We start from the raw sequence: 25,494 nt of genomic DNA, 5'->3' as shown, positions 1-25,494 counted from the left end.
ATTTGTTTTAAGTGTCTTTTCTTACGAATCAACTTCAAAGTTTTCCGAAGACGACTAACTTTCTGTCTCAACAGGTAAGCAGACACTCAGAGGCAAGGCACCATTTGTAGTTCATAAGCATAATACACTTACAAGCAATACCTGTAAAAAAATGTAAACTACTTGGATGGGAAAAATAGTGCAGCAATAGCCAGCGAGATAACAAAAAACTGCAGACACCTCTTGCTCTCTGGCCAGTGATACAGAAAATATTGAAGTAGTTCTATAGCAGTGTTCTCCTGCTATAAGGTCAGCAATTTGAAAAAACTGTCTATACACACATATATTTACAATGTATTTACAAATATATTTACAATGCAAATTCCATGCAGAAACAACTTATTTTTGCTCCTAATGTGGTTCTTTTGGGTTCTTCCAGTTTCAAAAAAATGAGACACTTCGGTTTAGTGTTTAATAGAACAAGAAACAAAACAGCTCACTATAGATAATGAAATTGCAATAAGGAAGAAATAGCATATTTGAGATTTTCTTACTTCATTGATACTTGAAGGGAGATGTATAGAGGTAGTCACAGTAAAACAGGGTTGCCGAAAACAATGACCAGTAATCAATCGCACTGCATTACACTGAGCAATGTCAGTGTAACAGTAAAGATGTCTATAATCCACTTAGCTGCCTATATAAATCCACACCTGATCAATATACAGAACATATGACCTGGCAGCTGTAATTTTAGTATTATGTAATGCCTTGCAATGTTTTGTCTAGACTTTTTAATAAGTCTATTCTGCTTACCCATCCAGGAAAACAGCCAGTGAGGCCACCCCTGGTTTCAGGCTATGCTAGCCAACTAAACAAAAACAACATTTAAATGAAAAGAAGGTAAGAATTATCTTCTTCTCATCCCTCTATACAGAGTGCCTGCATTTGTGCTGTATACATCTGAACAGAACAAAGCATTGTGCAAAATTTGACTTCCATTGTGTCACAATTACCAGCTTCATATCTTCTAGCTCACACAATTCAGTTCCACTTAACTTACCATATGCATTTAGTTAGTTCCAATACTCGTTCAAGTTATGCCATTTCTCCCCACTACAGGAAGATTTCCTTCATGAACTCGTTGTACCCAGAATGATGCATTTACAGGGATACAAGAACACTTGAGGAAGGAAACACAATCCCTTTCAGCTCAACCGTGGTCAGAGTCTACAAGTAGATTTTTTAGTGGATATTTTAAATCACCAGCTCTTTTGTCTCAGCTACCAAAGGCATTGTAGTTTTGTGTCAGCATACTACTACATCTCCTTTTAAAGAGCAGTGACCAAGCTGGAAAAAATTTCCACAAGCCAGAGATTACTGGATGTATTTAGCCTGCAAGGTAAGTAGAAGTGCATGATGTTGGCAAGCAGAGTCTGAAACAATCAATTAACATGCACTTAAACATCACGTTATTCCAAACTTTTAAGCCTGAGTAATTCAAATCAACTTTTTCAAGTTGCAGGTGATTTTAAAAATGCTTAGAGAGGAAAAAACATTCAGAATAACATTTATTCCATCAAAAGAGGCTGAAGCTCTCCTAAGGAACAGCATCACTCCTTGACAGTTTCCATCTTCACCCACCATCTGGTTCATTCTTCTCATTTGAGAGGGTGAAAAGGTTAGACATAAATTCAGGTGGGACATAAATTCAGGTCAGTGCAGCTATGTCTTCCTACTGATCTTCATGGTAAAGTCCATGATCCACTGCAGTAAGGTTTTCATAGCAGCAGACCTCCAGGGTGAAAACTTAGATCACTCTTTAGATGTGAACATCAAACAGAAAAGTATCTTAGGTAATTCCATCTTCCCCTGTATAGTATAACATGGGGTTTTGCCCCTTCCCTGTCCCTATCCCAAAGGTATACCAGTTGTGATAAACTGTAAACTAGTAATAAAAACTAATAATATTTACAGCCATGCAACCATGCGACAAAACTCAATCCAGAGCCTTTTTTGGTTCCCAAGATAGTAATTCATATTAGAAGTCACATTTTCTGATGTACTTGAACAATTTGCAAATGCATTACTACAAGATATTTTGATGATGGCTTTTCAAACAAAGCTTACTACATGTATGTAGATATACTCAGACAAAGCTTAGAGACGCAAACAAAGTCACTATTCATAAAAGCCAGACAGACAGCCAAGTGCACAGCTGTCACTCAGGAGAGAGCTCAGGATGTGTTGCTGGTTGAAGGTCTTTCTCTCCCTGTACACACGGTAGATGCAACTGACTCAGGTGCTTGGGTGACTCGTTCATTCCTTATTTGAACTGTTTGCTCACCAGCTGTCTCAACCAGAGCAAAGCAAAATACTAAATACACAACAACTAGGATATAGAAAAGATCAGGTCAGAGTTACGGGCTGTACTGAACAGCCCTTTTGCACAAAATAGAGACTGCCTGTCTTCCTGTTTCAGAGCATTGGTAATCATACTTGGAAATGCTGTGGCTGTTGCAAAAGTCTAAGAGTTAATTTGACCTCAGAATAGGTTGGGCATCCTTTCCTCCTTCCTCAGATCAGAAGAAAGCCCTATCCTAGAACCATCAGGAGGAGCTCCTCAGAACCATTACTTTGCCACCACACAGGACCTGCACAGACCATGTAAACCCACGGTACACCTGAAGGGAAGTACAGAATTCACAGGAATTCCACTGACAGAATCTTCATAGAAACTTTGTTAAAACCCCTCAATTCAGCAATCTCTTTTGGTGAGAGTGCTAAAATGGCTTCTTCCAGAACCATAAAAATGTTTAATATACCTGCCATACACCTTCAACCAAAACAAATCACACTATACTTTCCTACTCTAGCAAATACTACCACTTTTTTCATTAAAAAAAAAAAAAAAAAAAAAAATTGATGCTTTTTTCTAACACTAAACAAAAAGCCTAGAAAAACACTGAGTTAAACTGGCTCCGCAACATGTCTCACAAGTGCTACAGCCAGCTTGAGGGAGAGAGGGTAAAGAAAGAACAAGATTTGTCCCTTTCAGCACCATCAGTGTATTATGCAAATCTGCCGAAACTATCTCACTTCACCTTCAGGTTCAACTAGAGAGCGTGGCTCCAATTTTTTGGACTTCATCCCCTACTGCTGCATATCTGAGTCAGATCCAAAAACAGGAGGTGCCCATTTTCCAGCTCTAGCTCAGAAATCACTTACATGACATGTCTTTTATCTGAGAAGACAGAAATTTCACAAAAACAGCTCATCTCATAAACTGACATTTTCTCACAATTATTTCAACAACAACCTAGGAAATCTTGGTGCATCACACTGAAGCAACATCATGATTTGCTTATTAAAAAAATCACTACTGCTGTATTCTTGGTTCTCAAATTAGGAACGGACTAAGAAAACTATTTTATTTTTTAAAGGAGAAAATATCCACACTACAATACCAAATAAATGCTATTAGATGAAACAGATGTTTGTTCATACTAAATGAATTCTTACAGAGATACAAAACTACTATGCTGAATTAAAAAAAAAAATAATAATAATCCTAGCCAGGTAAGACTATAACCATAACTTATTTCTAGAACCTTTGATTTTTGAACCTTTTACCTTTGATTCCTTTATAATCATTATACAATCTTTAATTAATGAATTTGCCACTGTTATCTTAGTGTACAAAACAAAGTTCACAATGCTCTTACAAACATGAGCTAAGAAAAACAGTACCTTGCAAATCTCTGCTTTTACAGAACTACCAGAACTGTTCCATTGTGAATGTGAATTGGCAAGCTGTACAACTCGCATTTGAACTAGAAGAACCACTGAAAGTAGCAGACCTGCCTTGGTCTCCATCCTGGGTGCTTTACTGCCTTGCAATATTGTATTTGTATGGCTCATACCATGAACTAGATCAGGTAACAACATTTTCTGAAAATAGGAAGCACGCTGGGTTACACAGATGACAGACAAAGCATGAGGCTGCACAAGCACTTGTAATAAGAGAGGGAGAGGCCAAGATAAGAAAGTAAATGTAAGCAGCCTGACAAAGGAAAAAGACCATCTGCTTTTTTTTTTTTTCACAAATACTAATTTCTGCTTTCTATTCAGAGATTTACTGTACCGTGGAAATAAGCGCAAATGTTAATTTTAGTATAGCCACATAGTTTCTCACAAAATGGAGCCATTAACAGTTTATTTTTCAGAAATTTTAGAATCTACTGTTTCTAGAATATTGCTCAGATCAAGTATTTACAGTTTATAGTTTTAAATCAGTTTAAACCCCAATACATGGCATATGCATTGAATTAAAAATTCATTTATGTGCAGAGCTCCTCTTCCAGTAGCTACTTTGCAAGAATGGCAAAAAGAGAGGTGAAAATCTGCAAAAACGAATCTTTGTCATTCACTTCAATAGAATCTATTTCTTCTCTTATCTTTGAGAAGTCCAAAGTTGTCTTTAAAAATCTGTTGTAGTAAAAGAGATTGACACATGGGTTTGGCCATAATCAAGTCTTCCTCTATTAACTTACATTTCTTGACTAACTAAAAATAGACAAAGATATGTTATACACTTTTACGAAGGTCTCATTACTATAACTGACACATTCACAGTTTCACAGTTAGAGGTTGTTAACATCAGTACAAACTTTTATACTTTTTTTTTTTTTGTAAGCTTTTAGGGAATATCAATCCATCTGAAGTTTAAAATAATCCTTGGTTGTTTCAATAGTGTCATGATTGTGACAACCAGAATTCAGTATTTCAGTTTCTTCCTACTGTAATAGAAAAAGTGCGACTTCCCTCATACAAGATCAAATGACCAAACAGGGGTTTTTACTAGATATCTTTAATGCTCCCTTCCAACCCAAATCATTCTGTGATTCCATGACTTACCTCAGCCTTAACATTGGAACAGCTTTTGTTGAGTCTCCCGGTAACAACAAACTCTAAACTTAAACCCACCACAGCTCTTGTACGGCACGAAGCTCTTCTTCACCAGACTTTTTTTTTCCCCTTTCTGTTACCACAGAATGATTGCTTCTTGATAGTGCAACAAGCAAAGATGCTAAATACAAACTGATTAAGCTGGCAAAACTCACTGGGCCCTGGGCCCATACTGGTCTGAAAAAGTAGCAGCAAGGACCATCTTAAGGCACCATCAGTATCTGATGCAACACAACTTAAACAGAGGTGGTTTTCCATGGATCAGGCAAATCAAATCATAACATGACACTCCCAAAAAAACTACCAATAACATGGCTCACCTTATACAACTATCCTTGAAGTCCTTTTAAATTGCAAATAAATTTTAAATTCTTTTTAAATTGTGTGTTTTCTTCCCCACACACAACGCTACTGTGAGCTGTGCCTTCCAAATGTCTTCTTAAAAAAAATCTTTTGTGATCAGTTTGGTCACAGGAGCAAAACAAGTATTTCTTTAGTACCCTGCTACTTGATGCATCTGCTTCAAATAACTGCCTGCAATCCTACAGGAAGTCACAGATTCTGCCACTCAGCATGACTGGGAACTTTATATCCCTCCTATCCAATTCCTAATCATTAAGTCTCCATTACAGTAGCTGAAGCAAATGACAGACTACGAAACAAGTCTTCCATGAACATCGGTTTATTGTACTGAAGACACTAAATGAAAAAGATGTTCAGTTCCTTCTTGTGATCACTCTTTGGGAGAAACTATACTCACAGTTTAGCTCATTTAACAGTGCAATGATAATTATCAGTCTACATGATTTAACCTTTATACTAATACAACATGGACAATGCTCCTGAATGAACTCCTCCCCTGCTTCAGTGGTAACCATACCTTGACTGCAATCAGCCTTTGGGATGGTGCATCTTGATTCAGAAAACAAAACATGATAAGTAATATTTCTGACCAGAAAGGGATGTTGTAGAAGATGCATGTAATTTTCAATACAAGAAAATAGGAAGTAGCAATTGATATGAATTATCTCCATTTCTTCATTACATAGTATCTTCCTGTTACAACTGTTAATTTCACCATTCTCAACTGTAACTTTTAAACGCTAATCAAAAAGAAGGAAAAACACAAATACTAGTTATGGGTGAGGGCGAAAAAGGAGCAGAAAGGACTATGAGGCTAAGAAGCACTAGGAGTATTCTGTTACTCCAGGCTGCCTCATTAGATCATTGTAATTTAAGATTCCTCGGTGGAAAAGAAACAATTATTCCATGGCACTGGAAGGTAAGCCTCAATTTATGTCCTGAACCTTTTTGCCATCTTCTTACAAAGAAGCAAATAAATGACTGATGGGAATAAGCAGCTACCACTGAGGGTATGGAAAATCTACACACATCTAGATGTTTATAAAACTATGTTGCTTGGAAATGCTACATTACAGGAAGGCTACATTACAACTGCAAGGCTGGAATAAAAATTAAGGCAATGTAGGCAGACTAGATGCAGAAGCACCTATTTGCCAAACCGGCATTTTCTTCCAATACACTTCAAAACAACACCCCTATCCAAATACTGACCATATGGAAGCAAAGACCTTTATATAACTGTACTACCCCATTCTCTATATTAACCATAACAATCACAAACATTTTGGCTGAGGTGATGCCATTCTCACTGACAGACATTTTCACAGTCTTTCTGAGTAACAGTGACCCAATGTGACTTGCTTTCAACACCAAAATTGAAGTCTGCAGTGGTCATTCTCCTGTATGATGTTATCATTCTGCCTTTCTGATAGTAGATCATTGGGCCATCTTTTCTTCCTCCATCCCTGCCCTAACACAAGTTCAATATGAGACCTCTTACACATACTAAATGTCAGTAGGTCCGCATGCTTCATGAGTTCCAAGGCTTGTGGCATATTCAAACTCTGACAGCGTTAGTCAACACCTGCCAGAATTCATCCATTCTTTGACTTTTCCTGACCAGACTCAAATCTCATACTGACTGCAGTTCCTCTTGATTCCCTTTTAGATCACCTAAAGAAGCTAGTGACATTAGTCCTTCACTTCAAGTGATGAATGATAACACCTCATATTTTATATGCACATGGGCATAAACAAAGGACATCTGGAAGTTAAGATTTTACCTCCCTATTTCATTGTTTCCATTTCTTCAGCCTGTCATGCTCATTTTTAAGTCTTTTTTCTTCATTATGCAACTCCTGTACCCAGAGGCAGAACATGAAAATGATTCTTCCCTTCCCTCAATGTAAAGCCATTTGTATCTCTGTAAATCTGACCTTAAAACTATCAAGCCTCTTATGACAGAAACTTTATTTGGTATTTTGATGATCTATAAAGAATACAAAAAACTTATTGTACAAAGCAGAAGTCAAACCTAATTCCTTACCACCTTCTCTGTTCTTCAGGAGAAACTGAAAAGGTTACAGTGGCCCACAGGGTAGCATGCCAGCCTACCTCAGCTCCTTTTATTTAACCTCTCTTTTACTGTGATTTCTCATCTGCAATCTCTTCTTCAGCTCTTTACTTTTTCTGTTCTCTCTTTTCCTTTTTAAAAAATAATAATATAGCCCCTCCACTTTTAAAATGTTCTAATTTTCTTCCTAGTCTTATTTCACAGTAATAAACCACTGTATCCTATAATTGGATACACCAAATAAGCTACCAGCAGAAGTGGACATCAAAAATTCTCACATGACTACCAAAATGAACAAAGCATTTAGACAGCATTTACAATTTTGTTCACTCAGATTCATGTAAGTAATAAAATTAAACAGGGATATTAGAGAAACGTTTCCTATACCAGCTAGATACACTTAAGTCTCTGCTGTACATTAGACCTGTTCTGTAGTTTACTAATACAATTTCAAACCCCAGAGCTTTATACAGAGTGATTTTTCTTATGTTACCTTTTTTTTTTTCCCCCCTCTTTCTTCAACAAGAAAAATAAGTCAAATTCTCTTTTTTTTCCCCCCCGTTAATCTAGAAGTGACAGAAGCTAGCCATAAAGTGGATATGATAATATGATGACAATCATGATGGATATGATGATCATGTTTGCAACAAACTCATATCTCTATAGCGATCATTTTCCAAGGATGAAACATGGGCAAAGCTGCTGACTTTTTCACAGGAAAGCAACAGAAGCTGTCCTCCTATTCTTCGGACAGCTGCCTTTTCCTGACACTTTGGACTCAGAACAGGCTCACCTGTGCTAACTTACAGTGAGTGGAGTGATGTAGTGGTGAGTCATGCTACTTTGAATTATACAAATGGGGAAACAAAGTGCAAGCAACTTCAACAAGTCAGCACAAGTTAGTTATTTTAACTCTTAGAAAAAATATGTCTAGAGAAATATGTTTGTAACAACCACCAGAAGGGCTGTTTTTAGAACACTGCAGGTGGCAGCTGTTTAAGACAGTGTGACTAACAACATCAGCTAAGATTTTTATAGATATTAAAAACATTTATCTGCCTAGTACTCCACTGTTTCTTTATATATAAAAAGAGAAAGTTATTAATGCAAGAAAATTTAAAACGCATTTTTACTTCTGGCCAAACAAACCTCAAACAAACAAACCAACAAAAACCAACACACACTCTGCAAGTATGAAAACAGCCTCTCAAACCAAAACCAGAATAATTAAAAGTAACAAATGTTCAGCATATAAAACTAAACACTGGCAAGCATATTCAACTAAATCAGCATCTCAGTAAAATATCAATGTACATACCAGAGATCCAACCCGGCCAAGTTATTGCTTGTGCATACAACTACTTATTGCTATTTGTGGTTTTCAAGTCGGCAAGATTAACATACCATGCCTGTTGTCAATTCACTTCTGGCAGCTGACAGAAAAACATATCACTGCACCCAAGCACTGTTTTTCAAATATTAATGCTTTTATAATCTGCAGTAAGCTCTTCACAGTGTAATTGCTTTGCAGCAGAATATATCACCCAGACTGAAAAGCTATTCTGTCATTCCAGAATTACTGTCCTAGAAGCTGGCAGTCTGCAATGAAAGTTTTATTTCTGTACAAATACGCATAAACACAATTATTTTAGAGCTAGGTTTCTGTTATGCAGTCTCAATGGAAAGCTTCATTCCATGAGTTTCCAATATAGGTTGTTTCTGAAACAATGGTTGCCACCATCTGGACAAACCTGTAACTTTCTACCAGACTTGAAAAATTAGCCTAAAGAACTTTTTGGATGTACACCAGTAATATTCAATAATCAGTTTGCAAATGCTTTGTACCATCAGAAATCAATTTCTACCTCTTCCTCAGACTTCATTTCTGTTAGCAAGAAACATAATATTCAAAAGAAAAGCATTAGCTCTAACCTCAGAAGACAAGCTTTAGAGATGAGACATTGTTCTTTCCACTCTGTCCTGTTCATTAGAAAACATTACAGGAATGTTTCAATCTAGCCTCTAGCAGCAGATTTATTTGATAGAAAACTTCTTAAAAATAAAAGGTAGAAATTCTGCTCTATGCACAGGAAGGCAACAGAACACTACCTAAAACAGAATGGGGAAAAAATACAAGCAGCAACAAAAACAGTCATACAAAATTCATTTAATTCCATCAGAATGTTTTTGTTTGTTTGTTTTTCTTTAAATACATGTACATATTTCTATTAAAGTCAGGACATCCTACATGTTTCCCACAATTGAGCAATTATTTCTTTTCCTGTACAGTTCTTTCTTATTTGTATATTTCTGATTTATTGTGAAAAACAATTCCTCAGAAAAAACACTTTCAATGTGAAATTAAGAGGCTATTCCACATGCAGAAGGGTTTCCCACAGAAACATTGCCACTATTGTTTTAGATAGAATTTACAAGAATACTGAGAAACTTGTCTCGTGTGTCAGCTTCAATCTTCAAAGCTCAGATCATCACAAACTTAGGCCACATATGCCCCCTAATGTGCAGTTTATGCAAGACATTAAAACCTAGGTACACTTCAGGCTTTTTCCAGCTATTCCTGGCACAATGCAGCTCCAAAATAAGTTTGATCTTAGTCTACTGTTTTCTACAGGGATCTCTAAAACTAATGATCTGTGCCTTTAGCACTGATACATAAGCATTTACAGAAACTAACCTCTTGTTGCTAATCGACTGTTCTTATAAAAACTTGCACATGGCTGTTATTTTATGGAATGCTCATTTTAACTACTAGTCCTTACAACAGATGACACAAAAAGGTTAAATATAAACTGGTCATTAATCAGCCTTTAGAAAAGATTATAAAATATTATACCCAATCTTTAAAAATGCAGAAAGAGTCGCTATGAACTTTTTCAATGGAAAATGGAGTTGGTTATTTCCTACAAAAAAAATGTTGTCAATATAAACTGAAGAATTTGTTTCATAATTAATATATATGAACATTTTAACAATCACTCCATGTTCTGCAGCAAAAACAATTCATCATGTAGCAATGCCATGGCAGTGTGTTACATAGTAAGAAAAATAAATGCATTACATTGATAAATTTAGTCTTTTTAGTGAAATACTTGTCTGAAATACCAAAATGAGTCATCCATCACCACTACCCAGTTGTCTCCTCCCAGCTTCTATTGTATCTGCTTTCAGGACTGGCATCTGAAGAGTCAGAGTTAATGAGTTATGTATGCTGGATGCTCATCTCATGACAAGCACAATGCAGTTGTAATACTTAATCACTGTCATCAACTTAAGGGTAATCGTCTTAAAAAAAAAAAAATCTATATAACGTTATTAAAAAGAGAGTTGTTTTTTCCTCAAAACAAACCTCCTTCACCATAGTGTTAAAGGTTGGACTCTCCTTAGAAGACAAGTTTCTTCCTGCATTAAAATAAAAGTCCCTGAAAAATACTACACAATGTACCATCAGTCCCACTGCATCTGAACTGTGGTGCAAGGAAAAGTCAACACCAAGTACTTAGATGCACTCATCTGCTACAGCCACTTCTTACTAATGGTAGACAGACCCCCAAGATTCAAGAGAGTCCTGGACCTAGGACTGTGTCTAGGAGAGAACAACCAAAAGAAACTAAATGTAAATTCTTTGTATCGTGGACTCCATGTATTTCTATTCTAACTTCTATGAGACATCAGCACAGGCCAAAAGAAAGTTGGCAGCTAGCTTTTAGATTGATAGATACTACTACAAACGGTCCATCCTCGCTTCCAATTCAAGGTAGAATCTCTCTGCTTGTCTAAAACGAAGTCCAGGTCTGGGACCCAGCAGACCTACCAAGCACAAGAAACTAAAGAGAAAGCAGCAGCTGTCTGTTTTGCACTCTCCTTCTAGAAGAGCTTATTTGGTCAGGTACCGTAAAAGGCATAGAGCACATTAGGCCCAGCACTGTGCTAGAGCTATTTAGTCTTTCCAAATCTGGAGCACAAAAAAGCAGGTGTCCTGGTTTTGTCTGGGATAGAGTTAATTCTCTTCCTAGAGGCTTGTCTGATGCTGTGTTTTGGACATTTGATAGAAATAGTGGTGATAACACACCAATGTTTGAGCTGTTGCAGAGCCGTGCTTGCACACAGCCCAGGACGTTTCAGCTCCTTGTGCTGCCCTGCCCACGAGGAGGCTGGGGGTGCACCAGGAGCTGGGAGGGGACACGGCCAGGACAGCTGGCCCAGGGTGGCCAGAGGGATGTCCCACACTGTGTGGTGCTGTGATCAGCAGTAAAAACTGCAGTTAAAAAAGGAAGAAGGAGGGGAATTCGAAGTGATGCCGTTTGTCTTCCCAAGAAACCATTATGTAAGACAAGCCCTGCTTTCCTGGGAGTGACCAAATACCTGGCTGCTGATGGGAAGTAATGACCGAATTCCCCATTCTGTATTGCTTGCGCATGTGGACCTTGCTTTACCAAGTAAGCCGTCTTTGTGTCAGCCTATGAGTTCTCACACCAGTACCTTTCTAATTCTCTTCCCCATACAGTCAGGGGAGAATGAGAGAGCAGCTGCATGGTACAGAGCCACCTGTTGGGGCTAAAACTCAACAGCATGGCACAGACACGCTGAAGGGATCTCACAGTGGAACCTGTAGACAACAACCGAGTCTTTCTACAATAACCAAGGCAGTTGATGTAAATACCTGTTACCACTTTCATAGAGGAAATGGAGTGGTACTGAAAAAATCACTAACTTAGCCTCAGCCCCAAGATAACACCATCATGAGGCAAAACCAGCATAATTTCCTGCTCTGGATCAGACCAAGCCTGCTACCTGTTCTCTGCTTGTACCATATGAAAAGTAGGATCTTTATCCACAGCAGTTAAGAAGAAATTACTGCAGAAATAAGTCTCCGTCAGTTGGGGAAGTTTAAGGGATATAAAATCTCCTACATTCAAAGAACACAAAGCAATTTGTATTTAGACTGGTGCAAGAGGCTAAGCTCAAGGAAGACAAAATCTTAAAAGAAGTGATAGTAATAACGAACACCGCCTGACTCAGTTTGCTGTGAGTAAAATGGATACCAGCCTACAAGTTGGACACAGACAGAGAAAATTGGTACCCGAATTAAGAGAACGTGGAACTGAAATGTATAACATTAATATCGTACATGCTGTATTACAGATAATTTGTCATTTGTGTAGAATCATGTTCTCAGAAGTCTTTAACAACTCTACTATATGCTTTTTTTGTTTGTTTCTGAATGTTTTGTTTCCACTTTCTGAATGTATTGAAGGCCATTTTCTTAAAGCATACTGTTTTCATTCTACTTATTTCCTCCTTCCTTAATAATTGTTATACTATACTCAAGTATATGGGTCAAGTGTGTCTGATTTTAACAATGAGTTCCATCAGTTAGCATAATACAGAACAGATCAACAGAACATAAAGCAAAGTATAAACGCATTCATGAAAAAGTTCCACCATCACTTCTCTGAGTGGGGAATTCTTGCTCACTTCATTCAGAATTCTTTCATCCTGCTGCTGATCAGGGATTTTTTTAGATCATCTAAAGTTAAAATTAGTGCCCTGTAAGCATTCATCAGTAAGATAAAAATAAAACAATTACCAAAAATATTTTCACCTAGACTTCTAGTAATATTTTCCATGTGCACTCTCCTGTATTGTAGTTACATCAAAAGGACAAAAGGAGAGAACTGTCTGTGACTTAAGACATTTATGAAAGATGTGGTATTACTTTTGAGTAATCCAAATTTCAGGTTGTAGAGTAAAATTATAACCCTTCCCTTACTTTCATTCTAAAAATAGAAGAGAAGCATGGGAAGAGTGAATAAAACATCAGCCTCTTGCCAGATATTTATTCCTTGCCTGTTTTTTTAATATTTTTTAAAAATTCCTGATTTCTCTCAAGCAATACCCATTTAACTGGGTTTGATCATGGGAAGTAGAAAAGAGCTTAACAGCAAACTTTCTAACAGAAAGTCGAGGAAGACTTAAGTAAACATGGTAAATATGTTTGTATGGTAAGACTGGAAAGATGGTAGCTCTTGACTTTGTTTCAAGACAACTTGTATAACCTTACCCTATCTAACAGCTCATCGTCTTCATTCTCTCTTCCATGCCAGGTCTAGCCTGCAGCTTATTCTTCATCAAGTCATTTTAAATCATTTTTCTATTAAAGTTTTCTGCAGAAAGGTCAAATAAATAACAGTGAAAAGTTAGCATCAGTGATTAAAAAAAAAAAAAAAAAAAACAGGGAGAAGAGATCTCTCCCTTTTGGTAGCAGTAAACTCTGTATCTACCCCTCTGATATTCATGGGTTCTTTTTTGGCTCTCTTTCCCTTCAGCATAAAGATGAACGCTTTCTTAGCAAGAGAAGATTTTTGCTTGTGAACATCCACCTGGGATCTATGAAGCCCTCTAAGTTTTAATACAAAGCTGTGCAGAATACAGACTGCTTCCCTTAAAGTACTTTTGTATGCTCCTCAAAGTCACAATAAGACCCAGTAGTGAGAAGACCAAAAGCAAGACACAGGAAGCCTGGGATCATTAAGCTGATGTATTAAGCCAGAGGAATCATTGCTGACAAAAGGGCATTCATATCATCTTCCCAAACACTTGTTCAAGCAGACCTGCTTTAAGTCACTGCCAGTTCTTCAAGAAGCCGTACAGCAAAACAAGTCAGGGAACTTCTTGGAAGGCACCATTACTCCAGAAGACATTACATGTATCTGGAGGGATGACATGTGCCCTCCTCCCTACCCCCTGCATTTCAGGAAGGGCACTGACTTCAGTGACTTCACAGCCTCAAATCTTCTGCTTCTACTCCTCTGCTTTTACTCTGAAGAGTATCACACAGAACGAGTCTCCACAGCCTTGGGGTGTTCTGGTTGAATTGATCATGTAAAATATATGGAAGACAGCAAGCAGATAAATAAGCTTGTGCAGGGAATGAAAACATAACTGACAAACATTGTGGCACGTACACTCACTCACAGCTTCAGGGGTGACACCTGCAGTTAGTTACGCACAGTTGCGCGGCGTTAAGCGTTGGGACCGCTGTGAGGACGTGCTATACACACACCCAAGCTCCCCAAACACAGAAACGGAGAAAACCGCCCTGCCTCAGGCGCGCAGCGATCACACACGCAGGAGCGCGCTTCAGAAGAGCCCAGAAGTGCCGAGCAGAGCCCGCTGCTGCCCAGCTCCCCGCTCCGCACCCCCCGGACAAGGGGCTGCGCCCCCTGCCCCGCCGTGCCCTGCCTACCTGCGCGGGACTCGTGCTCGGGCACGCGGTAGTACTTGTTGCCGAACTGGTCGGTGCCCGCCAGCTCCTTGCCGGGCCCGAACAGCCGCAGGCGCAGAGCCCGCAGCGCCTGACGAGCCCTGCTCATGGCGGGCCGGCCGCTTAACGGCCCCCAACGGCCCGCTAACGGTCACCCACCAGCCCCGCTGCCGCTCCCCGCCCCTTCAGCCGGCATGCCAGCAACGCCGCTCGCCATTGGTGGGGGCCGGCCAACCCCGGGCGCAAGATGGCGGGGGGGCGGTGGGCGTCGCGGAGGGGGCGCCATGTTGGGGTTCCTGTCGGGCCGCCAGGCCGGGCTGGACGAGCCGCTGCGGCTGCGCCGCGCCGAGGCCACCCGCAGGTAGCGGGGCCCGGGGGAGCCGGGGCCGGGCCCGGGCCCGGGCCCGGGCCCGGGCCCGGGGAGGCCGCCGAGGAGCCCGGCGCTGCCCGCGGGGGTGGCGGCGGGGTCCCCGCCTGCCTGGCGCTGGGGCCGGCGGAGGAGCGGTGTCGGGGCGGAGGGGCTCGGAGGGGCTCCTGCGACTGTCGCGATAAAGTTCGGTCAGGGGGTAGGGCTGGCGGGCGTGTTGGTGAAGCCCGGCAGGGGTTTGCCCCTCTGTGCCGCCCCTGCGTGTCGTGACAGGAAGGCTGCCTTCCTCCCCTCACCGTGCAGCGCTGAGGTGGGAGCCAGCCTGCAGATTCACGTCACTCAAACAACCATTTACCTGGCTTGTTTATTATTATTTTCTCCCTAAACGTTTTCGTTTTGGTTTTGAAAGAGATCTGTTATGGTCTTCAGCAGATGGCATGTGTACCTGCCATGTAACGTGTGGCAGTCACGTGCCTTGAAACACCTCCCGAAGGGGTTTCATCACTTCACTAAAATTATTGAGCCCAAAAGCTTTTAATTAACTATCTTGTGCATGTCAACGTTCTAGCATAATTATGTTGTTTTCTGTATTTTAAAAGCACTAAAAGGACTTAACTGCTTCATAGGCATGCTGTTAGGGGTCTACCTGTAACATTGTCAAGTTTCTCCCAGAAAATGTTAGAAAATACTAATCACAGCTCCAAGGTGTTCCAGGGAAGCTTCACCTTGTGGAGAGCATATTCTTTATTTGTTGTTGTGGAAAACATAACGCAAAGATTGTGCCGTGACAGGAAATACTGTAATTTGTTAAACTAAACAAATCTGTTCACTAGGTGTCCGTAGTTCCAAGGAGGAGTGGTGGGGCATAATGAAGCTTCTAAGTAACTAATATTTGTTGCAGCTGTGACGAATACTTCATAATGTTTACCCCCATGCTGTATTGTTAAATTACATTCCTGTTTTTATGCTTCATATGTTGACCCCAAGTGCAGCTCCAGTATTCCTTTGAGCCTGTTTTACATGCATACTTCCATTTTACCTTCCAAACAACGCATTTTTTTTTGGTCAAATTTTCAAGTCTTATTTCCAGCGTTGTATTGTGTCTGCAAGTCTAATTTTGGGGAAAAAAGAAAAAAAGATGGGAATGGGTTAGATGCATTGAGGAGGGGTGAAAATATGATTTAAGCTGTTTATAACTACATAGCAATGTTTTAAAGATCTGTTGTTCTGATTGTTCATCTCTGTTTTTCTTTTTTTTTTTTTTAAGGGTTCTAAGTTTGGAATTAAATAAAGATAGAGATGTGGAAAGAATACATGGAAATGGTATTAACAGCCTTGATATTGAGCCTGTTGAGGGAAGATAGTAAGTATATGCTTCAGTTTAGTAAAAATGCTTTTAAGCACTTCACTGTCTTTTGGTAATACCAAGTTATTTTATTTCTGAACTTGTATTGATCAAACTGAGATCATACATGTAACTTGAGTACTTTATTTACACTTTCAGCATGTTATCAGGTGGTTCAGATGGTGTTATTGTAGTTTACGACCTTGAAAACCTGAGCAGAAAACCAACTTACACGTGTAAAGCAGTTTGTTCTGTGGGAAGGTATGTACTCAGAAATTCTTGTAAAAGTTCATAGTGGTATTTGTTGAGAGACTAGCACTAAATTGACAGGTTAATGTGAATTCTTATTTCTAGGCCATAGAAGATGAGAAAATAGTGCCAGAAATCTTTAAGGACTAGATTGTGGCTTATGTTTTTGGCATACAGGGAAAAAAAGGCAAGAAACTTTGTGACAGTTTATGTGATTTACTAAGTATTGGGATTGTTGTTTTTTTATTATTATTATTATTATTTTATTTGGATTCTAAGAGCTACTACGCATGTGCTTTGATTCATTGTTGATACTGTTTGAGCAGATCTCTGGTAGTTTGAAGGTTAAAATGGAGAGGATTAATTGTGCCAAATGGAAAATAAAGTAGAGAGGTTTGCGTTGATGTAGACCACAGTCAGAGATAGGACTCCAATCTCACGTTTTAACAGTAAGAAAAAAAGAAATCTCTTCCATGTCACAATTCTTCGCCTCTGAGATTTCTTACTAGTTTATATTAAAATCCACTGACATTATGCTATCAGCTATGAGGTGATCACTTCATGACTGTTGTAGAAATATTTCTTGCATTAAAAATATATATGCATCTTGGCATAGTTATGTGTTTAAGTAAAGGAATAATAACCTTAGTGTGCCTTGTTCAGCTAATTGGAAAATATATATATATATACATCTGTGGGTTTTAGTTAGAACCACAGAATAGTTTGTGTTGGAAATGACCTTAAAGACCACCCAGTTCCAGCCCCCCTGCCATGGGCAGGGACACCTCCCACCAGACCAGGTTGCCCAAAGCCCCATCCAGCCTGGCCTTGAGCACCTCCAGGGATGGGGCATCCACAGCTTCTCTGGGTAACTTGTGCCAGGGCCTCACCACATTCATGGTGAAGAATTTCTTCCTTAGATCTAATTAAATCTGCCCTTTTTTATTGTAAAGCTATTACTCCTTGTCCCATCACTGCACTCCCTGACAAATTTTCCCTCGCCAGCTTTCCTGCAAGCCCCCTTTAGGTACTGGAAGGTTCCTATAAGGTCTCCCCAGAGCTTTCTCCAAGTTGAACAACCACAACTCCCTCAACCTGTCTTTGTAGGAGAGGTGCTTCAGCTCTTTGATCATCCTTAGGGGCATTCTCTGGGCTTGTTCTAATACTTGTGTCCTTCTTGTGCTGTCCCCAGAGCTGAACACAGTTCTCCAGGTGAGGTGTGATGAGAGCAGAGCAGAGAGAGAGAATCACCTCCCTTGCCCTGCCAGCCATGCTTCTTTTAATGCAGCCCAGGATACAGTTTGCTTTCTGGGCTGCAAGCGCACATTGCCAGCTTCTGTTGAACTTCTTGTCAACCAGCACCCCCAGGTCCTTCTCCTCAGGGCTGCTCTCTACCCATTCTCTGCCCAGCCTGTGTCTGTGCTTGGGATTGCCCCTGCCCAAATGTAGGACCTTGTGCTTGGCCTTGTTGGGCCTCATGAGGTTCACACAGGCCCACCTCTCAGGCCTGTCCAGGTCCATCTGGATGGCATCCCTGCCCTCCAGTGTGTTGACAGTACCACACAGCTTGGTGTCATGGGCAAACTTGGTGAGGGTACACTCAATCCCACTGTCCGTGTCACCAACAAAGATGTTAAACAGCACCCATCCCAGTTCTGACAGTTAGTGATGCAATACTGACACTACTCATCACTGATTTCCATCTGGACCTTGAGCCATTGACCCCAACGCTTTGATGTGACCATCCAGCCAATTCCTTACCCACTGAGTGGTCCATCCATCAAATCCATATGTCTGCCATTTAGAGACAAGGATATCATGGGAGACAGTATCAAATTTCCCCTCTCCCTGCTCCCAGCTTTACAAGTAGCTATTTTAAGTTCATCAGGTCTAGTAGTAATTAATGCAAAACTTTTTAAGAACATGTTTGAATGGGGACAGATGCATTACTGACAAAAGTTGGACATATTGTTCTGGAGACTGAATACTACCATAATGCTTGTATAATCAGTATAAAAACTCAAAACTTCTATTGGTGTAAGACCTTCCCTGCAGACAGTATAAATTTGTCCATTATTGGCTTTGTCCTCTAGCAAAAACTGTTTTTTCCTTGTGCATAGATATGAAGGTTTTCCCATGGACTAGAACTTTATCTGAGCGTAACAACAAGATCTATCCAACTCTGTAAAAAAAAAAAAAAAAAATCAGTAGCTACATTTTTCCCTTATTTTTCTCTAGTCTTCAGATTAGTTGAGGTCTAAGAGCTTCATGAATAGATCAGCAAGAGTGGAAAATATTTGTAACAGATACAGAATCCCGGATTGGTATATTGGACCATAAGAAAGAAAGAAAAACGACTTGTAGAACTTACATCAAAACAAATGGGTAGGAACAGAATCTACTGCAAGTAAGCTGTATTTGGTAAGTGTTGATGTCTGGGACTTCTTAAACAAAATAAATTAAAACTGTAATTAAGAACAAGTAATGACTATATATCCCTGAATCCCAGAACTAAAATAAATTTTGAAAAACAGCAAACTGAAGAAATGTGTGCTGATAACAAACAGCAAAAAAGAAATATAAATCTGTGCTAAAATCAAGCCATTGTTTACTTCTCAGTCTGGTATGTTGAAGTGTTCCATACTTAAAAATTATGTTTATGAGTTTAGCAAGTTGGCAGTCTGTTTCTTGAGCAGGTGTTTATTTGGGTAGATTTGTCTTTTATTTCTCATCACTTGTACAGAAGTTTGAATCATAGTAGCAAATCCAAGTGTATGTAGCACAGTGTTCAAGATGATGGTGTTGTTGTTGTTATTATTTCTTAAAGTAACCATAGCAGGGTTTTTGCCTCAAATTATTTATTCCAAGTATTCATGTAGCTTCCTGCTATGTCTTAAGTACTTGCTGTAGCTAATTAGCTACAGATACAGCTTCAGATACTAGAATACCATTCATGCAGACTTCATGACATCATGAATGAATTTATAATTACCAGTGAGAAATACTTCCCATCTGACTATCTGGCTCCTATCTTTGAAACATATGATAATTACGTATTGCAAAGGTTTGTCTGTGCTCCAAGTTTGCAGGGCACAAGGCAACGCTGGTATGAAATTTACTTAAAGAATATGCTCTCGTTATATGCCCTTTGAAGCTATTTCTTCATAGTTTCTGACCGGGGCTAGTTGAGGGTCCAGTAGTTTAGACCATTAGAGCAGATCATTCCAGACAGTAGACTGCAAGATACCCAATGTTTCCTATCTAGAATGTGGGGCTACTATTTGAATAGGAAAGAAATTTTTACATTTTTCCTTGCTCTTCTGGGCATCAACACACCGAGCTTTTACCTGTTTTGTAGAATTGGTGCTCTGATGTAGCAAAAACTGATACTTGAGAGCAACTGAACAATACCAGCTTCTAGATAATACATAGTTTGTGTAGGTTTGAAACCTATCCAAGATGAATGACAGTGACATTACCATCTGTAGAATTATTTCTGTATTTTTCTTTTGTAGCAAAGGTTGGGATATCCTGAGTAATGGGCAAAAATACTGCATTTAGAATGAACTAGAAACTTACAATGCCTTGAGAGGTGAAGCCAAGTGGAATGGCACATGGCCATGACTAAGCCTGGCCAGACAGAGATGATTTCTGCAGAGCTACTCAAGAGGGAATATGGGAGAACCGACTGTTTTGATGCAGTACTGAACACCATCCAGGGCTGTACACTTGTATTTACTGCACCAGCATAAATAGTTCCACAAATTTATTCTTTCTTCTTTTTTTTTTTTTTTCCTGCACAGTGAATTGGTTTTTGTGCATGGTGTGTACAAATGCTTCTGCAGAAGTAAGTTCACACTGGGTCAGGCTTAACTTCCTGGCTCTATAGGTACTGAAGATATTTACCCTGGTTCCCTCTAGAATAGGTGCCCAAAATCAGCGTAGACTAAGCACAAGGTAAAAGGCCATTTTAGGTTTTGGCTTAGAGATAACCAATGAGGAGTTATTGAACTATGCTCAATAGTTGCTCAATAGTTCTTAGTATTGTCAGTGCTGGCTTCAGGCTGACTCTATTTAAAAGACATTCAGATACCTTCTGTGCTTTCTAGCAACCTAAGTAAACAGAAATGTTTATCAGCTTAGGTGTAGTGCCAGATCTATACAGAAGATCTGGATCTGTATTTACACAATGATACCCCGGCAATAGTTGTCACTTTGGAGGCCAGGAGACTTGAAAGAACAATGTACAGATAAGAGTTGGAGTGAAGAAATCCTGTGAACCCTTCAATAGCTCCAGAAAGAGCCAGTTGGACTGCTTTTGCACGTGTTTTTGCACTGTTTTTCACTGTGCTCCCTTGGTGAATAGGTTGGGGCTGGATGAGATGCTGGGAGGGAACGCAGCCTGCACTCTGCTTTGCACACTGATTTGAGCTGACCAAAGGGGTATTCCATATCATATAAACTCATGCGGGCTTGGGGCAGCTATGGGGGAGCAGTTTTCCAGGGGCTGCTGTTACCTAGGGACTGTCTGTTCATCAGCTGGTTTGCGGTGAGCAATTGGTTTTGTGCTACTCATTTTTTGTTGTTAGTTCTTTTTGTTCAGTTGTTTCTTTCTTTTGAGTTACTAGACTGCCTCTTATCTCAACCGATGAGTTTTCTCATTTTACCCTTCCAATTCTCTCTCCCATCCCACCTGGGGAGAGTGAGTGACTGAGCAAGCAGTTCTGGTGATGCTTAGCTACCAGGGTTAACCTACAACAGTGTGATGCTTCTGAACCTGGGAGCATGGTATTGGGCCCTGAAGCTGAATCCATGTGGATGCAGCTCAGATATGAGTGGCCTAGCAGGTATGTGGAACTGCCTGTCCTGTTCAGAGTCTGTCTGGTTGAATCATATCCTGGAGCTGTAAAAAGATTGGCTCTGGTGGCCCTTCTTCCCAGCACTGCTAATGTATTATTAATTAGATTACGTTTTGTTACTAAGCATTGTTGAGTTGAAAGTTTCATATCATTCCTCCTTTTATATTTATGAATGCAAAAAAAAATTAACTCTCAGTAACTTAATCTACTGCTGTCTGGTGACTTCAGTATACCTGAATTTCCAGTAACTGTTTAGCTGTAATTATTAGCTAATAATCATGAATTATTTGAAGTATTTATGTGATCTTCTCTTTCAGTGGATCTGGCTCTAAGCCAGAGGGATGTAGTAGTGGGATGTTTGTAGTATTCATCCCTAACATTAAACATTAGATTTTTAAGCATAAGAATTGAAAATTTTCAAAATACATTAATGCCTTTTATACCTTAGACTGAGTATCTTACTTTGAGGTATGCTAAGGATAGCATATTTTGAAAAGGTAAATGATCCCTACATTGCTGAAATAAGGACTCTATTAGGCAATTTACACTGGTTGATTGAAATTTGAGACACCAAAATAACTAGTTTGCCTTGAAAACTTGGGTATAATAAGTGAATTACCAAAACTCTAACCAACTGGAATCTTTTACTTCATTTTAGGAGCCATCCTGATGTACATAGATTCAGTGTGGAGACAGTCCAGTGGTATCCTCATGATACTGGCATGTTTACATCCAGCTCATTTGATAAAACCTTGAAAATTTGGGATACTAATACTTTACAAGTAAGAATTTCTGCTACTTCAGTCTTCTTTTTATACATGTCATTCATTTCATATCTGCAGTTCACCCAGAGCTTGACAGAAGTGAGCATTTAGGAGGATGAAAAACAGACAGTTGGAACTGTGGGTACAGCATCAGGGTGGCATGGTTCTGGCATTCATACATTCATTGCTGTGTAGCTGCCTGTTTCTGAAGACCTGAGTACTTAAACTGTATGGGAGCATGGAGCCCTTGGGACAGTTCTTTTCTGTTTTTTGCTGTGAACAGGAATACAGCTAGTTTATTTATGCTACATAAATTTGTCCGCTGGTCAGAAGGTGTAGCTCATTCTCTGGGATTGCTCTCCCCTTCTTCCCCTCTCGTCCTCTTCTCCTCTCCAGTTTATTTAGTTGTGTTGTGTAGCAACAGCAGCATACAGCAGGGCTAATTATTTTAAGTAACCGAGGTACAAATACTGCTTTTGAAGGACTGATCTTCTTGACATTTAGAAATAAAGAGGACAAAGTGTTTTATGTAGAGAACAGTCACATGGGGTTGAAATGAACTTACTGGGTCATTAAGTCCAAAATTCTGTTGTAAACACTACAGATACTTTTTCTAAAAATTGGTGGAGAATGAGAGAAACCACTAAGAAAATGCTAACCAATGTAACTGACTTTATTAAAGATCATAGATCTTGTAGGCTTTTAGGTTGACTCATTAATCCTAATACCTAACTGTTGAACAATGAATTTTGCGGAGCAGTTTACTTTGCTTCCAGTATTCATATATTAATGGATCTCCAGTATTAATGGATTTACACTGGTGCTATTTGAATGTTGTTTCAATGCACAGTGAAAGAATGAAAAATTAAAAAAGTATAAGTTATGTTCCTAGGATGACAGACTTTTTTTTTTTTTTGTGAGGTGTAAAGATATGTTTGCAGTGGCTAAATCTCCTAAATGCAGAGTTCAGTTCATTTTCCAGGTGGTTTTGTGAGCATCACTTACAAGACACAATGTTCACATGAAGGTAATTGATTGACCTGTTCTTCCACTAAACACAAAAAACTTAGTGTGAAGATTAGTTTTTTCCTATACAGTATTTTAGACTTAGACAACAAAAGCAATGATACCTGAAATTCATTGTACTGATTATTAAAGCCAATATAATATTTCATTAATTTTTAACACAAAGTGACTAATTGTGTGGTTTTTTGTTTGTTTTTAAATATAAATTATTTCTAGGAATGTAAGTTAGCATGCGAGGCTTGTGCATTGACAAGAGGCTTTTAGGTCTAGGCTGAGTACCTCCTTGTTGACTTTTTCTCCATAGTGCAGCTTTCTTTTTTGCTCTTTTTTCTTTGCTTACTTTTAATTTGTGATAATCCATAAACCCTCTGAATTCATGTTTCTGATCAGCCAGTTTCCTTGGACTTTCTTCTGGGTCTCCTCCCAGCTCCGGCATAGTTGTCTAGTGTTGTAAGCAAACTTTCTTACTTAGCAATGTTTGCGTGATTGGATTTCTAACTAGGGGAGTTATTGTTAGTGTGCAAATAGTAGTATTTGTATTAGCTTCATTTGTAGCTGTGACTCGAAAAATACTTAATTGTGAGGATTTACATTCTGATAACATATTTACAGTCCGATTAATTTAATCTTTCTATTATCAGATTGCAGATGTATTTCACTTTGAGGGAACAGTCTATAGCCATCACATGTCTCCAATTGCTACAAAGCACTGTTTAGTAGCAGGTATGTGCACATTTTTTAAGAAATTCCGTGTATTTAGGAGATTATAGTAAAAAGCAAGTAATATTCATAACTTTTTCTCCTCCTGACATTCTTAAATAATTTCAGTCTTCAGAAAAAAGACATTGTTGAAAAAAACATTTCAGTTGGTTGAATGGTGTTGATAAGACCGTATTTTTAATTCTTAAGTTGTGTGAGTACTGTCTTGTTTGCCTCCAGTTTCTACATGTTCCTTGTTAGATAGTAAATTTACTTGCAATAAAAATGTAAATGTTACAGAGTTTGTTACTCTCACTAGATGAACAGTTAAGCTACTAAAATTTTCTTCTACTTCTTTGTTACTGCTAAGATTGTTGTTCTTTCAAATTATGGTATTTTTTCAGCTGTCTTTTGTTTCTCTTGTTTACAGTTGGTACCAAAAGCCCCAAAGTACAGCTCTGTGACTTGAAGTCTGGATCCTGTTCTCACATTCTGCAGGGTACTTTTAGTCTGAAACATAAATGTTAAACAATAACTACTTTGAGTAAACTAGGCCCTATAAAGAAACATTGTATACAATGTATTCTTTGTAAGTAACATGACTAATGTATTCAGTGCCATTTGTGAAAGTTGCACAGTGAAAAAGATTCTTCTGGGTGTTAGTCTAGTGGTAATGAATTGGAGAATACAAATATTAATTAATGAATAATTATTACAAATGTTGGGACACTTTCATGATCTAATCAATAGTGATTACTAATTATTACATGGTTAAGTGTTAGCATTGTTTTTGTATTCACATAAATTCAATATGGGGAATGCTGTTTAGGGGGGTGTTTTTATTTTAAAGAACAAAAAATGTCACTCTTTTTAACAAAATATTCTGTAGAGATGCTTGCAGTTTTTTTATCGGTATCAATAAAAAGTAAGATACTGCTTACTCTAGAAGAATACCACCCTAATCCCTTGTATTTACCTAATTTAGTAAGCCATATTTTTTTCTTAATCTGTAATGTATTACGTTTTGTACTTAATAAGAATTTGCCCTTACTGTCTAGTGTTATTTTGCTACAAAGCACTGTTTAATAGCAGGTATGTGGGTGTTTTATAAGAAATTCCCAGTATATTTAGGAGGTTGTAGTAAAAAGCAAGTAATATTCAGAACTTTCTCTAAAATTCCATATTTTCCTAGTGTTTACTTTTTAAGGGATGAGTATTTATACATATGGTCCAGTAATGGAAAGCCAACTAATGCACCAGAATCAAGGTGGTTCACGTAACTCTAACCTGCATTGCAAAAATGTATTTTTGACTTTATTTTTCAGGAGTGTGTTTATATTATTATGTGAGGTTTAGTTACAATCATTGCATTTAGGTTGACCCAGACTTCCTATTGTCTGTATTTGTTTAATGTTTTTGAAACTTTACAATTTGTAAAGTTTATATATATATTTCTTACCACTAAGCTGCACTGGGTATGTTACCACTAAGACAACATTTATCTTAATATCTAGAA

At 38.8% G+C, this 25,494-nt stretch overlaps 2 protein-coding genes across 10 annotated transcripts in view; one reads left to right on the top strand and one right to left on the bottom strand.

Annotated features, from left to right (window-relative positions):
• NDUFAF2 (NADH:ubiquinone oxidoreductase complex assembly factor 2) overlaps window positions 1-14,787 on the bottom strand; it is a 53,290-nt gene extending 38,503 nt beyond the window's left edge. The window contains exon 1 of the mRNA XM_038170018.2: window positions 14,652-14,787. Within this exon, the coding sequence (XP_038025946.1) occupies window positions 14,652-14,778 (127 nt within the window). The 5' untranslated portion in view covers window positions 14,779-14,787. The remainder of the gene's footprint in view (window positions 1-14,651) is intronic.
• ERCC8 (ERCC excision repair 8, CSA ubiquitin ligase complex subunit) overlaps window positions 14,777-25,494 on the top strand; it is a 33,121-nt gene continuing 22,403 nt past the window's right edge. The window contains exons 1-7 of one of the 9 annotated variants that reach the window (XM_038170016.2): window positions 15,097-15,346; window positions 16,304-16,399; window positions 16,541-16,642; window positions 18,869-19,051; window positions 22,148-22,271; window positions 23,921-24,002; window positions 24,409-24,477. In XM_038170016.2, the coding sequence (XP_038025944.1) occupies window positions 22,212-22,271; window positions 23,921-24,002; window positions 24,409-24,477 (211 nt within the window). In that variant the 5' untranslated portion in view covers window positions 15,097-15,346; window positions 16,304-16,399; window positions 16,541-16,642; window positions 18,869-19,051; window positions 22,148-22,211. Of the gene's footprint in view, window positions 15,031-15,096; window positions 15,347-16,303; window positions 16,400-16,540; window positions 16,643-18,868; window positions 19,052-22,147; window positions 22,272-23,174; window positions 23,281-23,920; window positions 24,003-24,408; window positions 24,478-25,494 lie in introns of those variants that run through there. The other 8 variants (XM_027446057.3, XM_027446056.3, XM_013100598.5 and 5 more) reach the window with 8 other exon arrangements.

The sequence above is a fragment of the Anas platyrhynchos genome, chromosome Z (assembly GCF_047663525.1).
Source record: "Anas platyrhynchos isolate ZD024472 breed Pekin duck chromosome Z, IASCAAS_PekinDuck_T2T, whole genome shotgun sequence".
Lineage (NCBI taxonomy): Eukaryota > Metazoa > Chordata > Aves > Anseriformes > Anatidae > Anas > Anas platyrhynchos.
Note: the sequence above shows the minus strand (reverse complement) of the source record. Positions and strands in the feature narration are given on the sequence as shown.